The sequence below is a fragment of the Rhineura floridana genome, chromosome 2 (assembly GCF_030035675.1).
Source record: "Rhineura floridana isolate rRhiFlo1 chromosome 2, rRhiFlo1.hap2, whole genome shotgun sequence".
Classification (NCBI taxonomy): domain Eukaryota; kingdom Metazoa; phylum Chordata; class Lepidosauria; order Squamata; family Rhineuridae; genus Rhineura; species Rhineura floridana.
This window is the reverse complement of record NC_084481.1, coordinates 80,639,741-80,654,088: the sequence shown is the minus strand read 5'-3', so window position 1 is coordinate 80,654,088 and position 14,348 is coordinate 80,639,741. Positions and strand designations below refer to the sequence as shown.

General features: G+C 43.7%; 1 protein-coding gene across 11 annotated transcripts in view; it reads right to left on the bottom strand.

The window, feature by feature from the left end:
• Nucleotides 1-5,538: 5,538 nt before the first annotated feature.
• Nucleotides 5,539-14,348, bottom strand: part of MYLK (myosin light chain kinase) — a 323,824-nt gene continuing 315,014 nt past the window's right edge. For 7 of the 11 annotated variants that reach the window (XM_061609072.1, XM_061609074.1, XM_061609073.1 and 4 more), the window contains 2 exons: nt 10,202-10,333; nt 5,539-8,433 (listed from right to left, as the gene is read on the bottom strand). In XM_061609072.1, coding sequence (XP_061465056.1) covers nt 8,186-8,433; nt 10,202-10,333 — 380 coding nt within the window. In that variant the 3' untranslated portion in view covers nt 5,539-8,185. The remainder of the gene's footprint in view (nt 8,434-10,201; nt 10,334-14,348) is intronic. The other 4 variants (XM_061609077.1, XM_061609078.1, XM_061609079.1 and 1 more) reach the window with 3 other exon arrangements.

The following is a 14,348-nucleotide window of genomic DNA, read 5'->3' as shown; positions in this document are numbered from 1 at the left end:
TGAGGGCTACCTTTGTTCCAATGGTAACATATCTTTTCTTGGCCAAATCCTTACACGTTAATGGAGCACTTGAGGGACCTGCCTGGACCCATTCATTTACAAAAGGTTCTGGCAGGGCCAGTGGCAGGCATGCCTGGGCCCTTGGGTAGCAGCCTCCTCTGGACCCATAGCACCATAGCCCAACACCCCCCTATACAGGCAGCGTAGGGCTAACAAACCCACCTGCACACCCCACTTACCTCTCACACAGCATTCACACTGATGGGAGAAGTTGGTGGGTTGTACATACAGTCTTACTGGGGGGCTGCTTGGGAGCTTCCTCTCCACAATCCGTGGCAGTTGGATTGCAAGACTTGATGCCATCACAGATCACAGGAGTGCCATCCTTCCCTAAGGAGGGACCCTTCAGAGGTCCTCCTCAACCAGGGCTCAACCTGGCTGCTCTCTCGTGCTAGCCCCTGGGAATTGGTTTGACTAGTTCAGCAGGTTTTCTCTGCTAACTCCATCTATACAGATTCAAAATCAGAGGCTGGAAAGGGTACCCAAAGACATCATCCAAATCAATCTTATAAGAATAGCCAACTTGCTGGATATTCAGTTACAGGAACACAGGAGCGTAACTGTTGTTTTTCATGATGGCTGAAAGACACCCCCCCCAAACTGTGACAAAATGTTTATTGTCCCTGTAAAATATGTTGAATATTTTATTTATATTTAATATTATGGAGGCTCTTGACTTACCTAGTTCAGTCTCCTTTACAGCTTTGCGGTCTGCTGGGCCCAACTGAGGCCTTCTAGTCAGTTACTCCAGAAAAAGTAGGTGGAGCCAGGGTTAAGGAGGAAGCTACCCTGAGAGGGCCATAGACTATTAAGGCAGGGTATAAAGTCATAATAAACAAACACATAATAAATACTGGCAAACAGGAAGAAAGCCCCAAAGAATCATGGAAATTGGAGCATGACAGATGGGACAGTCCTTTGTAGCAGCTGTTGTTGTAACTAAGGGCTCATCCAGACAACCATACAATGTGTGACATGATCACTTTGTGTATTCATTTTTTTCGGTCATCCATATGACGTTGCACGCTTTTGCGCATTTTCGTGCAGTTAAATCCGCTGTTGCATTACCACAAAAAAATGCGATTTGCTTTTTTAAATCGGGAATCATCCACTGTGCCTTCAGGCACTTGGATGGAATACCGCGGACTTAACAGCTGTGGGCATGTGATGGGCAGTTCTTGGGCATTTCCCCATACCCCTTCCCTCATTCTCAGCCAATCACGTATTTCCACTTTTGCGCATGTGCGCGAATGTCCGGGGAAAGCCCGGGAAAACGGAACCAATCAGAGCAATGGTGTGGTGTTGCAACTTCTACTGCGCAGATGCAAAAATCTGCAGTTGCGCAGAAGCAGCAAGAGCAGTTTATTTTTAGCCAGCCTGCGAACTGGGCAGCTGCTCTGGGTGAGATCTGGAATTGTGGTTGTGTGTAAAGCCCCCCTTTTCCTGGCTGCTCTAACTCAAGTGCGGCTGGTTGATGCAGGGAGCTCGCTTTGCTCTTTCCACCTCACTCGGAGACAGAAAGACACACACAGGGGAGAAAAGGCGAGCGTGGCGCTTTGCGAAGGGCCACGGGAAGGAAAGGGAAAAGGAGGGGTGGGTGAAGGCAACGGAGCATTAAGTTTTGCCCAAAGTGGTTGGGAAGCTGCTGGGAAGCCTCTGCCACCTAAGCGGAGAGAGAGAGGCAGGCAGAGCAAGAGAATGTGGAGGAGTTGGGAGCCGCCGCTGAGCGCTGCACTCTAGAAAAGCTCCTAGACATGACACGTTGTTACCTGCGTTTCTGGAGAAATAAGTGGAATTGCCAGCCGTGTGTATCTTCAGAAACATTAATATGCATAAAGTAGAAAAGCATACAGTCGGTTTTGCGAAATATCGCAAATACAGCATGACCCAGGGGCGTAATTGCGCTTCATTGCAAAGGGGCTCCTTCCCTCGCAGACCTTCTGAAATTGACATGCTGCCAGCGGCTTGAGGAGACGGGGCGACAGGCTGCTCCTTGTGCCCCGCAGGGCTCCCCTTTCCCTCCTGCCACCTCTCCAAGGGCTCCCCCCAGCAGGTCACTTCAGGGAGGCTCGGAAAGGGGGCCTCCCCCCTTCTCCATCTCTCCCTGGACTGACTCAGTGCAGGTAGCAGCCACAAACGGGGGGTTCGGCAGCCTTTTTTGCCCTTTGGAGCACCCTGCTTTCACGAGCGGCTCCCTTTGGCACCCCCTTGCCTTGGGTGGCTTCCCCCGTTGTCCTCGGCACCCCCCACGCCCCTCAAACACTGCCTCATGGAGGCCTCCCCTTCCTCCATAGGCTCCTCCGTGATCTTGTCAATTTCACCGCCGACCAGCTGGCTTTGCTGGCTGGCTGCAGCTGCCACTGCAGCTGCCTCCAAACAACGCTCCAGGGGGGGGGTTTCGCTCAGACAGAGAGGAGGGGGGGAAGGCTCTTCTGCCGTTTTTGCCGTTTGCTGCGCAAGGGGGCTGAATCGCAGTGAGTGGCTCCCTCACCCTCCTCTCTTCCTCCGTCCCTAGATGGAGCATTTATAATCGGAAGTGATGGGGTACTGGATGGTGATCCACCCACCGCGCTGCCCACTTCCTTCCCAGACATAACACGCAGTTCTGGAGAAATAAGTAGAATTGCCAGCCGTGTATCTCCAGAATGTTTACTATGCATAAAGGCAAAAACACATACATACGTTTTTGCGTAATATCACAAATACAAGCAAACAAAAATACAGGAATTATTGGCATATAAGCACCTGGAGACACACACACCCCACCGGCCTTGCTCCAGAGTGGCCAGCAGCAAGGAACTCCATTACATTCACAGGAAATTCAAACTTTTGTGCTCTTAAGTTCAAGTGCATGCACGTTATTGTGCTTCATTGCAAAGGGGGAGAGGAGCAAACGTCATATTTTGCGGACCAATTGGCTGATAGGGGGTTGTTTTACAAGCGGGGCTGGGAAAGAGCAAAAAGAATGTACGGGTCTTCCTGCTGCGTGTGCGGGCGCAAAAAAAGCATTTTTTTAAAATCAGGAAACAGCAAACAGAGGCATAATGAGGACTGTCAGATGACAAACCGAATATGGAAAACATGGATTATCCCTCTCTGTTTGGATGAGCCCTAAGTCAATCATGTGAGCCTGTCAATACTGCCTGCACTGGTTGCTGACCCTCCCCCCCAAAAAAAATCCAAGGGAGTTTGCAACCAGCAGCCCCCGAAGTTTACATCTATGGCCAGACTAATACCATCAGAAGCAAGGCATTAAATATTTTTTGTGTTTTTCATGGCTACTGTAGTATTTATTATGTGTTTCCCATAGTAAATACATTAAGACTAAAATCCTACATGTACTTACTAGGGAGCAAGACTAACTGCATCAGATTGTTTTTACACAAAGATAAATGATGAACATGCTTCCCTTAACATGAAGTAGATCTTCGTTGAGTAGGACTAGCATTGCAACCACCCACACTCTTTTTTCTTTTCTTTTTATAGCTGTGTTTGCTTCTGGGTGTTACTGTAAATACAGAATATAAAAAATACTACACAGGGCCTTTCTTTAATAATTAGTGGTAGTATTTATTAAATGACATGTTCCCACACACTTTCTTTAGCATCTCAAAAAGGCCACTGCATTGAAGTTTAGCCTTTAAATAATATGCAGATTTATCTAAAATTAATTTGTTAGTTTACAGATGACTAATCAATTAAATATTCTTTAATTGATTGGCAGCCTTAATTGCAGTGCTTTTATCCCAACATATGTACACCAAGTGAAAAATGTTCATAGGCAAATATAAAACATTTATACTCTACTCTCAGCTTTCCTACAAATTCCCACACCAAAAATATTTTGTAATGTGTGAAGCAGTCCTAAGAGGAAATCGCATCCGATGCAAATTCTATTGTTATTAAAATCACTGTGATGGTACATGTTGCTCCTATAGCTTAATTTGAGTGAGTCAGTGGACAGTTCTTAAGTACCCAGTTAAGCCCTAGAATATATAAATGAAAGAACGTTCGCTATATCACATATGATCTATGGTCAGCTGTCAGACATCTGGAATTATGAGGCAGAGATTAACATAACAGCCAATGGTCCATCTAGTCCAGCATCCTGTTCTCTCAGTGGCCAACCAGAAGCCCACAAGTGGGACCTAAACACAACAGCACTCCCCACACCTGCGGTTTCCAGCAATCTGTACTTTGAAGCATACTGCCTCTGACTGGCAACAGAGCATAGCCATCATGGCTAATAGCCTTTGAAACCCTTCTGATTCCACTTCTGAAGCTTTGTCATCCACATTTATTTGAGCCACAGCTCCTCTTTATTGGGAAATCAAAACCTATCTCTGGTAAAATTATCTTTCCCGAACAACTATCCTAATAATGAGGAGATATTTGAATTGATTCAAAATATTCCTAAATTTATACTAAAAGCAAAACAAAACAGAAACAACCCAAAATGTTTCATATTGTCAATGTCAATGTACGGCCTTCAAGTCGATTCCGACTTATGGCGACCCTATGAACAGGGTTTTCATGAGGCTGAGAGGCAGTGACTGGCCCAAGGTCACCCAGTGCGCTTCATGGCTGTGTGGGGATTCGAACCCTGGCCTCCCAGGTCATAGTCCAACACCTTAACCACCACACCACTTTATTCATCACTATGCGCTCTAATTTGGGCTTTTTCTGGTAAAGCTGTTGTTAATTAGGAAATATTGGTTAATCTGAGATGCAATATAGCTCAAATGTAACAAGCAAGAAATTGTAAAGTCTTTTTACAAGGCATTAGATTTGAGCTACTGTGCAACCAAAAGTTATTTTAGCTAACTTGCAACAAGCTGGAAAGTCTGCAGGGGAACTCTTGCAGAATTGTTTTGATCAAGTAACAGCAACTAAGTTCTACAATGTTCCTTGTATTTATTTATTTATATCCTACCCTTCCTCTCAGTAGGAGCCCAGGGCAGCAATTTATAATGTTGCTTACAAAGAAACTGACAGGGAGAATAGTGAAGCCTCAAAAACATTTTTAAAGTGGACAGAGAGAGATCAATTATAGCATGCAGTATTTTACTGCAGTTGACTGTTTTCCAGAGAAGTGTAGTAGGTGGAAATTTATTGGCTTAGGATAGGACTCCTAATAGCTCACAATGGCCGATGGGTCAGGAATTATTACATTTATATCCTACTTTTCCTCCAAGGAGGAAAGTCCAGTACCTTCCGGAAGGCCACAGGTTCCCCAGCCCTGTCATGGGGGAATAAATTTTGCTCTCATTGGGCTCATCAGAGGAAAGGGGCAGGTTTTGATAATCCCATCCCAACAGTATACACCTGCAATTATATCCCCTTACTTTTGCCCTATATGGATGAATGTATTTTTTTTCTTATGGTAAAAAATAAACCACTGCAGTTGGAATCCTTGTTGCAGTGGGCAAAAAAATGTCTGGTTTCCCATTACTAGGATAGAAGCAAATTGTTGGGTAGTTGGCACTTTTTAAATTAAAAGTGTTAAACATATTTGAATTCACATAGAAAATCCTCCACTACCATACCCTTACAACTCCACCACCACATTTCTGGCTGCTGGTCTTGAATACTCGAGTCGACAGCTCCCAGGGCCATGTGAGGTCGAGTGTGCTGTCACTACTGATATGAGCTGAAGAGATTGCTTCTTGAATTAAAGGAGGCCTCCAGAAAGCAGTAACAGTCACTGGAAATTTCTTCCAGCATAAAAATATCTTTTGAGTGCCTTTTATGGAGCTTCATATGAACTCTCTTATCTACTGATGGAGGAGGCATGTTTGGACAGAGAAGAGGGTCGAGTTGTAGGTGGGAAAATGTTCCATGTAACTTCTTATACTGCTTCACATAGGCAATATGCCTGGCATGCTACAAAGGAAAATCATTACATGTAGCCAACAGCAATAGTCATTCTAGATTGAGGACAGAAACGGCAAGAATCTGCTGGATAAGAGTGAAACAAACTGGAGTTTGTGCTAGCATGCTTTGTGGTATTTTTTTTATTGAGAAATCGTGAGTAACTACAGCTGTAGTGTTCTCATATCTTGCAGCTCTTTTGGTGTAAGAAATCAGGAAAACATTAGCGTATTTTTAACTAAGGTATACAAAAAATACACCCCATTTTTAACACATTGAAAACATGTGAGAAAATGCTCTGTATGTACTAAAAAACCTTGTAAGAATATGTGGCAAACTGGCAATTATTGTGTCTTACTATAACAAAAGTTCTTCATCCATTTAACAAGACAACATGCTGATAACGTCATCGTAAGCGAGAAACAGCAAAAGCAGTTATAAAAACCCACAGCAATTGTGAGTGAGCCTCATATATTGAATTTTGAATTGTTGCATTCCAACAGGCAGATGAGCAAATATAGAACACATAAGATTAGGTAATATCAAACAATCTAAAGATGATACCGTATACATCTGTATTAAAGTACACTTATCTTACCCCCTTTGCCCTGATGAGTTAAAGTAAGCTTTGTTGTGTTTATTTTCAAAGAAGTCAACTGTTACCCTTAAAATGTTTGCATCTTACACACATTGTGGAGGGAAGGCCACACAACTGGAATGGTGCACTGACAGTGGACATATACTGTTATTTGATTATATGTAACTTCATAGCCTCTAACTGTAACTAATTGTGAAAGAAAAGCAAAAATTATAAATCTGAATATGTTAATCAATTTAAGGAAGAGATCCCCTTTTTAACATTGATTGTGCTGATCTTTAAGTCATTAGCATCACAGATACTGAACTTATCTGTGGCTCTTTGGAAGTTGGTTTCAAACCTGAGTTGTACCACACAGGCACACAGGCACTGATTTTTACAACAGTGCATATTCCTTTCCCCATATTCTGATAAACACAGTTGCAAAATTTGCTTTCTGCCTTTTGCTTGGCTGCCCACACAGGAAACTGCCAGCAAGTAAGAGAGCTATAGGGTTGATTTTTATGACCATTTCTGTTTGGAACTGTAGGGAAAAGCCAGTCAATACTGTATCATCCCAAGGTATGCAGTCAAGAGAAGCCATTGACACATGCACGTTTCTGCTCTCATCAAATCACTGCCGATACACATTTTGGATTGTTTGTGATTAAGTGCTAAACTGTCAGTGTACCATCTGGTTTGGTTCAGATCAGAAGAAGCTGGCTTTTTCCTGATGTTGCAAATGTAAGAATTGGCACTTATGGAGAAAGATTAAGTTCAATTGAGGAAGAGACAATACACTGCTTAACTATGGCAATAACAACTTAATGGAAAAAATGTGCCTCCAATGTTCAGAGAAGAGCAACTACAACTACATTTTGAGATCCACAAAAGAGTCAAGTTGAAATGCTTACATTTAAGCTTAATCAGTTCCCTTTATACCAAAATCAGCTATTTTGGCTTAAATTAAGGTATTACGATTTAAAATTACAAATCATAATGTTTAGAGGAAAACTAATAAGAATGCTTTCAATATGAAAACTGAAATGATGCTGCTGGAGAGGGGAAGTCTTCACTTACAAATATGACACAAACATGCTATGGGATGATGGCAAGTAAGTGTGTTTTGTGTATGTTTGACAAGACATGTCAATTTGAGTTTAGGGACCCTATCCACCATTAAGTGCAGCTCCTGTTCTTTCAAATGGGCCCTTTGCAGGTAAACCTTCTGCTGGATTGTGCTCAATGCTTTCAAAACACAGTAATACAAGCTTCACTGATGTTATGAGACTTATATAATATTTAGATCTTTGGATCTTAAGTATTCCAAGTTCTCCACAGCTGCTGTATTGGTTGATGGAACTATTAGTGCATCTGCCCAGCCCCCCTCTCCTCATGAGTTAAGTTCAACAAATAAATTGTGGACTCTGGTTAAAATTGCAGATTAGCTTTTCGTAGGGTGTTGCATTCACATTCATTGTTTGGGCTATGCAATTGATGTTTAACTTAAACTAAATCCAAGCTTGCTAATTCAAGTTAATGCCCATAAATAAAACAAACAGGTTATCAGCTGACTGTGCTGAAGAAACAAATAAAAATTATCTAATGTCACACTGTGTGAGCCTTAAAAAGAGTCTTTTACTGGGTGATTTTCAAAATCTCTCTCACATTCAGATTTCATTCTTCCTCCTCTTCCTCCTCCTCTTCTCCTTCTTTTCCCATTGTTTCCACAATCAGTTCCGCAGTACAAGTTACTTCTCCAAGACTGTTAACTGCCTTGCAGGTGTATTTGGCATCATCGTCCCCACAAACATCAGAAATAGTCAAAGAGCAATTGCCATCCTCATCATAGTCTATTTGGAAGTGCCGGGACTCTTTGATAGATTGGTCATCTTTGTACCAAATCACCTCTGGATCAGGGTAACCTGTAAGAAGGGCAGGTATTGCAAGTTAAGCTACTTAAACTATTTTAGTGTGCTTATCCTTAAAAAGTTGATTAATGGTAAGTGGCTGATATATTTGCCTGTGTTTTCCATAGTTAATACTTTAAAATAGAGAAGTGGTATATGTACAAATGTGCAGTTGTGAACATAATTATGACAGACACATGTCAAAGTGATGGCCAGTCGCATTTGCCTAGTACATGCCTATGCATGCCTCCCCCTCACATTTTGCATACTTCACTTGGAGATATTAGTGGACTGGCAGCATACATATTTGCCATGTCAAGTGTAAATCAGCCTTTACATATGTCTTTAATTTTAAACTTAAATTCTATTTTGGCTAAACTAACACAAAGAGTCAGCCTTACGCGAGGAGCAATGTAGGGTTATACATCTGCCTCTGCTCTTTGCTCACTGAATGCATGCATTCAGACACTCAAAGTTCAGCTATGTTAAAGATCTATTTATTATATTTTAATCTTCTTTACGCTGAGACACTATTAATCATTTTTAATAGTACAACTATGTTGGAGATGTTTCATTTCTATGCTTTTGAAAAGTGCATATAACCTCAAAGAGACTAAGAGCACAGTCCTACCCACGCCTACTCAAAAGTATGTACTATTGAATTCAATACTGGAGTTTGGATTGCAGGCTACGTCTGCACCTCAAAAAGAATATTGTAGAAAAGATTCAGCAAAGGGCAACCAAAATGATTAAGGGGATGGAACAACTCCCCTGTGAGGAGGTTACAACATTTGGGGCACATTAGTTTAGAGAAAAGATAAGCAAGAGGAAACATGATAGACGCATATAGAGAAAACTTTTTCTCACTCTCTCATAACACTAGAGTTTGTGGACAACTAATGAAGCTGAAAGCTGGAAAATTCAGGACAGACAAAATAAAGTATTTTATTAAACTATGTTAGTTAAACTATGGAATTTGCTTCCAGAAGAGGCACTGATGGCCACCATCCTGGATGGCTTTAAAAAAGAATTAGACAAATTTGAGAAGGATAAGGCTATTAATGGCTACTAACCATGATGGCTAGGTTCTACCTCCACTGTTGGAGGCAGTTTGCCTCTGGATACGAATCACAGATGGGAAGATTACTGTTGTGTGCCATAGGCATCTGTTTCACCATTGTGAGAACAGGATGCTGGACTAGATGAGCCACTAGCCTAATCCAACAGGCTTTTCTTATGTTCTTACATCTACAATCCCATACCCAGTTAATCTGAGAGTAAACTCCACTTAACTCAATGGGATTTGTTTATGATTAGACATGGTTAGGATTGTGTGGCAAACTAAAAGGTATGTCTTTGGGGTTCAGGTATGTTTAGCACATCTAACATCAGTAAAGCCTGATATTTAAGGAGATAAGAAGCTCACAATTCTGAAAGTCTAGAGCTCCTGCTAGTCCCCTGATAGTATGCAAACCAAATTCAGGATTGTTCTGTGATGGGTCATGCCTTCTTTTTCACAGCAGTTCTAAATTCCAACTGAAAGCCAGGCAAACTTTGAAAGTCACACAATGTTTCCTCTATTCCTGCTAATTTGGGTAAAACTATTAAAATGGGATTCTATCTAGTGCCTCATCAAGTAGTAGGAACCTTAAAGATAAAAATGAAGTAGCTAATGGGTAGATAAGATCTAAGACACTAGGGAAAAAAATACTGGAGGAGCAGCACAGAGAAAGATGGCATGTGAGTTGCTGAAAATAAAGTTATCCAGATTTCTCAGGAGTACCTTCAATTTTGCAATCAAATCTAGCAGCGCTGCCTTCCACAACTTCTATATCTTGAATTGTTCTAGAGAAATATGGCTTCACGTGGGTCCTTTCTTCATCAACTGCTTCCAGGAGAGTGCTGGCAGCTTCATCTAGATGAAATAAACAAAGACCCATTAATCTTATATGGGAATTTCTCTGGCAAACACTCTTTGTTTTAATGGCTTAATGATTGTCATCAAAGTCATATTTTACTTCCAATAACACTGCAGAAGCTCATGGAAGTCTGTTTTGTGCTCTTCTCACGGTCATCTTTAATGGTGGAGCTATTTTACAATAGCACAGGAACATCATTTTATTTGAATACCACAGTAATATAATTTTATTTGAGTAGTATTCTCACAGCTCAATCATAAACAAGTTTATTTCAAAGAAAGTGTGAACTTAGTGGGACATTTCCCATTGTGTTATTCAGAGCTGCAGTTTTCAGTGATCACCACAAACATATTTTAAGAGTGTTACAACTGTAGTTAGATTCTTCCACTAGTATTATTTGTGTTGGGATATATATGATGATCCTTCACAGTAACTATTCTAATGTCTGGGTGTACCAAAAGGGTGCACACCCCAACAAACCTAAGAGAACAGAATCATATGCACAACTGGCCACTACTGGTATTGTATTATTTCTAGTATTAATCGCCTCTCTGAGGAATGTGCATAGTACGCTTTTAATGAGAGCCCACAATGTAACTAGAAGTAAAACCGTATACAGTACATGTCTACTTAAAAGTAAGCGCCACTGGGTTCAATAGGACTCTTTCAGGTAAGTGTTTATAGGACTGCAGTAAAAATCCTTCTCTGCCTTTAATACTAACTAGAAGGTTTTCACTGCAAGCCGCAGCAGCTGCAGAGCATTTCCAAGTGTGCCATCTCTCTGTGGCTTAGTAATGTGCCTGGCAATGATGCTAACACAGCTATTGATTCATCCTCTTCTTCCTTCATCTCTTTCCAGTTTGTTCTGGCGGCTGTTTCCCCTTGAATTGCTACTCTAATACAAAAGGTTTACCAGGAAAGGGCATTGGTGACCTCACCTAGGCTCACAAATTCATTTAAGGTTTTTCATAAATTCATTGCTTTATCCTGCCACTGATCCTTCTTATTTCCCCAGTATGTATTACTGTGAAAGTTGCAGTCTTCAATGCTTACAATAAACAAGACTATTTTAAAATATGCTGTGTAATGCCAGGTCTGTGGTTCAGAAGACATCACTCATCCACAATATGATTGTGGATGAGAATGCAGACCTGTTGTGCATCACGGAAACTTGGCTGGACGAGGCCTCAGCCCCGGTGCTTGGGGCCATGTGTCCGGCCGGGTTCCAGTACGCGCAGCAGCCGAGGGTTGGTAGGCGGGGAGGGTGTGTGGCAATTATCTATCGGGAGTCTTTGATTTTTACCAGACCTCCTCTCCACGAGACCACGTTTGTTGACTGCATGTACTGGAGGTTGGGCCCAAAGGGCAGTTTAGGAATTCTGCTTGTGTACCGCCCACCCCGCTGCACAGCAGACTCCCTGACCGAGGTGCTTGAGGTTGTCGCGGATGTGCGGTCTCTGTCCCCTAACCTAGTGTTTTGGGGGATTTTAACCTGCACGCTGAGGCAGCTCTCACAGGAGCTCCTCGGGATTTCTTGGAAACCATGACTTCCTGGGAACTGCACCTTAGTAATACGGGGCCCACCCATGTAGCCGGTCATGCTCTTGACCTTGTGTTTGTCTCGGGAGGGGATGGAAGTGCTCTGAAAATAGGGGCTGTTGTTGTTAACCCCGTGTCATGGTCAGATCACTATCTGGTAAATATAGATCTCTCATTGCCGCACACCCTCCGCAGGGACAGGGACCTATTAGAATGGTCCGTCCCAGGCGCCTGATGGAGCCTAAGGGATTCCTGAATGCACTGGGGAATTTGGAGTTGTCTGAAGGTCGCCCGGTCGAAACCCTGGTGATGGAGTGGAACAGGGAGATCACCGGGGCAATTGACCGGGTGGCTCCGAAACGTCCTCTCCCCCTGAATAGAACTCAGACTGCGCCCTGGTATACTCCACGGTTGCGGGGTCTGAGACAGGAGGTGAGACGACTAGAGCGCCGGTGGCGGAAATCGCACTCTGAAGACGATCGGACACTGGTTAGAGCAGCAATTGCAGCCTACCAAGTGGCAACGAAGGCAGCAAAGAGGGATTTCTTTGCTGCCTGTATTGCATCCGCAGAGTGTTGTCCCAGGAGGTTGTTCCAAGTGGTCCGAAGCCTGGTCGGTCCAGTTGTGCAGGAACCCATGGAACTTTCTAAAGCCTCCTGTGACATATTTGCTAAACACTTTGCTGATAAAATTGAGCGCCTAAAGAGTGCGATTCCGTATGCCGTGGATACAGGAAGTGTGCCAGAGTCGGCCAGTTGCATTCCGGTCTGGTGGGATCGGTTTCAGCCTCTTCCCTCTGAGGAAGTGGACAAGGTGCTCTCTACTGTGAAGCCAACCACATGCTTGTTTGATCCTTGCCCTACATGGCTCATTTTGGGCTGTAAAGAGAAACTGAGCAAAGGGATCAAGGCAGTGGTGAATGCTTCTTTAGAAGAAGGTGTGGTGCCATTAGCCCTCAAGGAGGCGGTAATAAAGCCCATTCTGAAAAAGTCCTCCTTGGATCCCCAAGATTTAAACAACTTTCGCCCAGTTTCTAATCTTCCATTCTTGGGCAAGGTCATCGAGCGAGTGGTGGCCGAACAGTTAAAGACACACTTGGATGAAGCAGATTATCTGGATCCATTCCAGTCTGGCTTCAGGACTGGTCATGGAACTGAAACAGCTTTGGTCGCTATGGTGGATGATTTAAGGAGGGCGTTGGATAAAGGAGAACATGCATTCCTCGTCCTCCTGGATCTCTCAGCGGCTTTCGATACCGTCGACCACGGTATCCTTTTAGATCGTCTGGAGAGAATGGGAATAGGGGGCACTGTTCTACGGTGGTTCCGTTCCTATCTCTCAGACAGACATCAACGGGTGGCATTGGGGGATAAGGTCTCGGACCCTTGGCCTCTCAATTGTGGTGTGCCACAGGGTTCTATCCTTGCCCCCATGCTATTCAACATCTATGTAAAGCCGCTGGGAGCCATCATCAGGAGATTTGGGCTGCGGTGCCACCAATATGCGGATGACACCCAGCTCTATCTCTCGTTTAAGTCCTCGCCAGAGTTGGCTGTGGAGACCATTTCCAAGTGCCTGGAGTCAGTAAGTGAATGGATGGGAGGAAATAGGCCGAAGCTAAACCCTGACAAGACCAAGGTACTGCTCGTGGGAGACAGGAAAAGATTAGGAGCTTTAGACCTGGTGCTCAATGGGGTAAAACTGCCCCTGAAGGACCAGGTCCGCAGCCTCGGGGTCATCCTTGATTCCCAGCTGTCCATGGAGGCTCAGGTTTTGGCAGTGAGCCGGGCAGCTTGGTTTCAATTACATCTAATACAGAGGCTGCGACCCTATCTGCCTGTCCATCTTCTCCCACAAGTAGTACATGCCCTGGTCTCCTCTCGCTTAGACTACTGTAATGCGCTCTACGTTGGGTTACCCTTGAAAACGGTCCGGAAACTGCAGCTGGTACAGAATGCGGCGGCACGTTTGATTACGAACAGCCGTCACCACGATCACATCACTCCAGTGTTACAAGATCTACACTGGTTACCAGTTGTTTACCGGGCCCAATTCAAGGTGTTGGTACTAACCTTTAAAGCCCTATATGGTCTCAGCCCAGCTTATCTGAAGGAACGCCTCCAGCATCAACAAATATGCCGCCTGACTAGATCAGCCACTCAAGACCTTCTCTCGGTCCCACCAGTCAAAACAGCTAGACTGGTGCGGACCAGAGAGAGGGCATTTTAAATCGTGGCCCCCACCCTCTGGAACTCTCTCCCTTATGATCTTCGCCATGCCCCCTCCCTGCCAAGTTTTCGCCAAGCCTTGAAAACCTGGGTATTCAGGCCGGCCTACAAGATCCCTGGGGTAGCCTAATTTTATTGGTTTTAGCTATGGGTGGGTTCGGTTTCGTTTTATATTGTAGTTCTTGGGTTTCTATGTAGTTTGTATGTTGTATTTTACTTGATCTTGTACGCCGCCTAGAGTGGC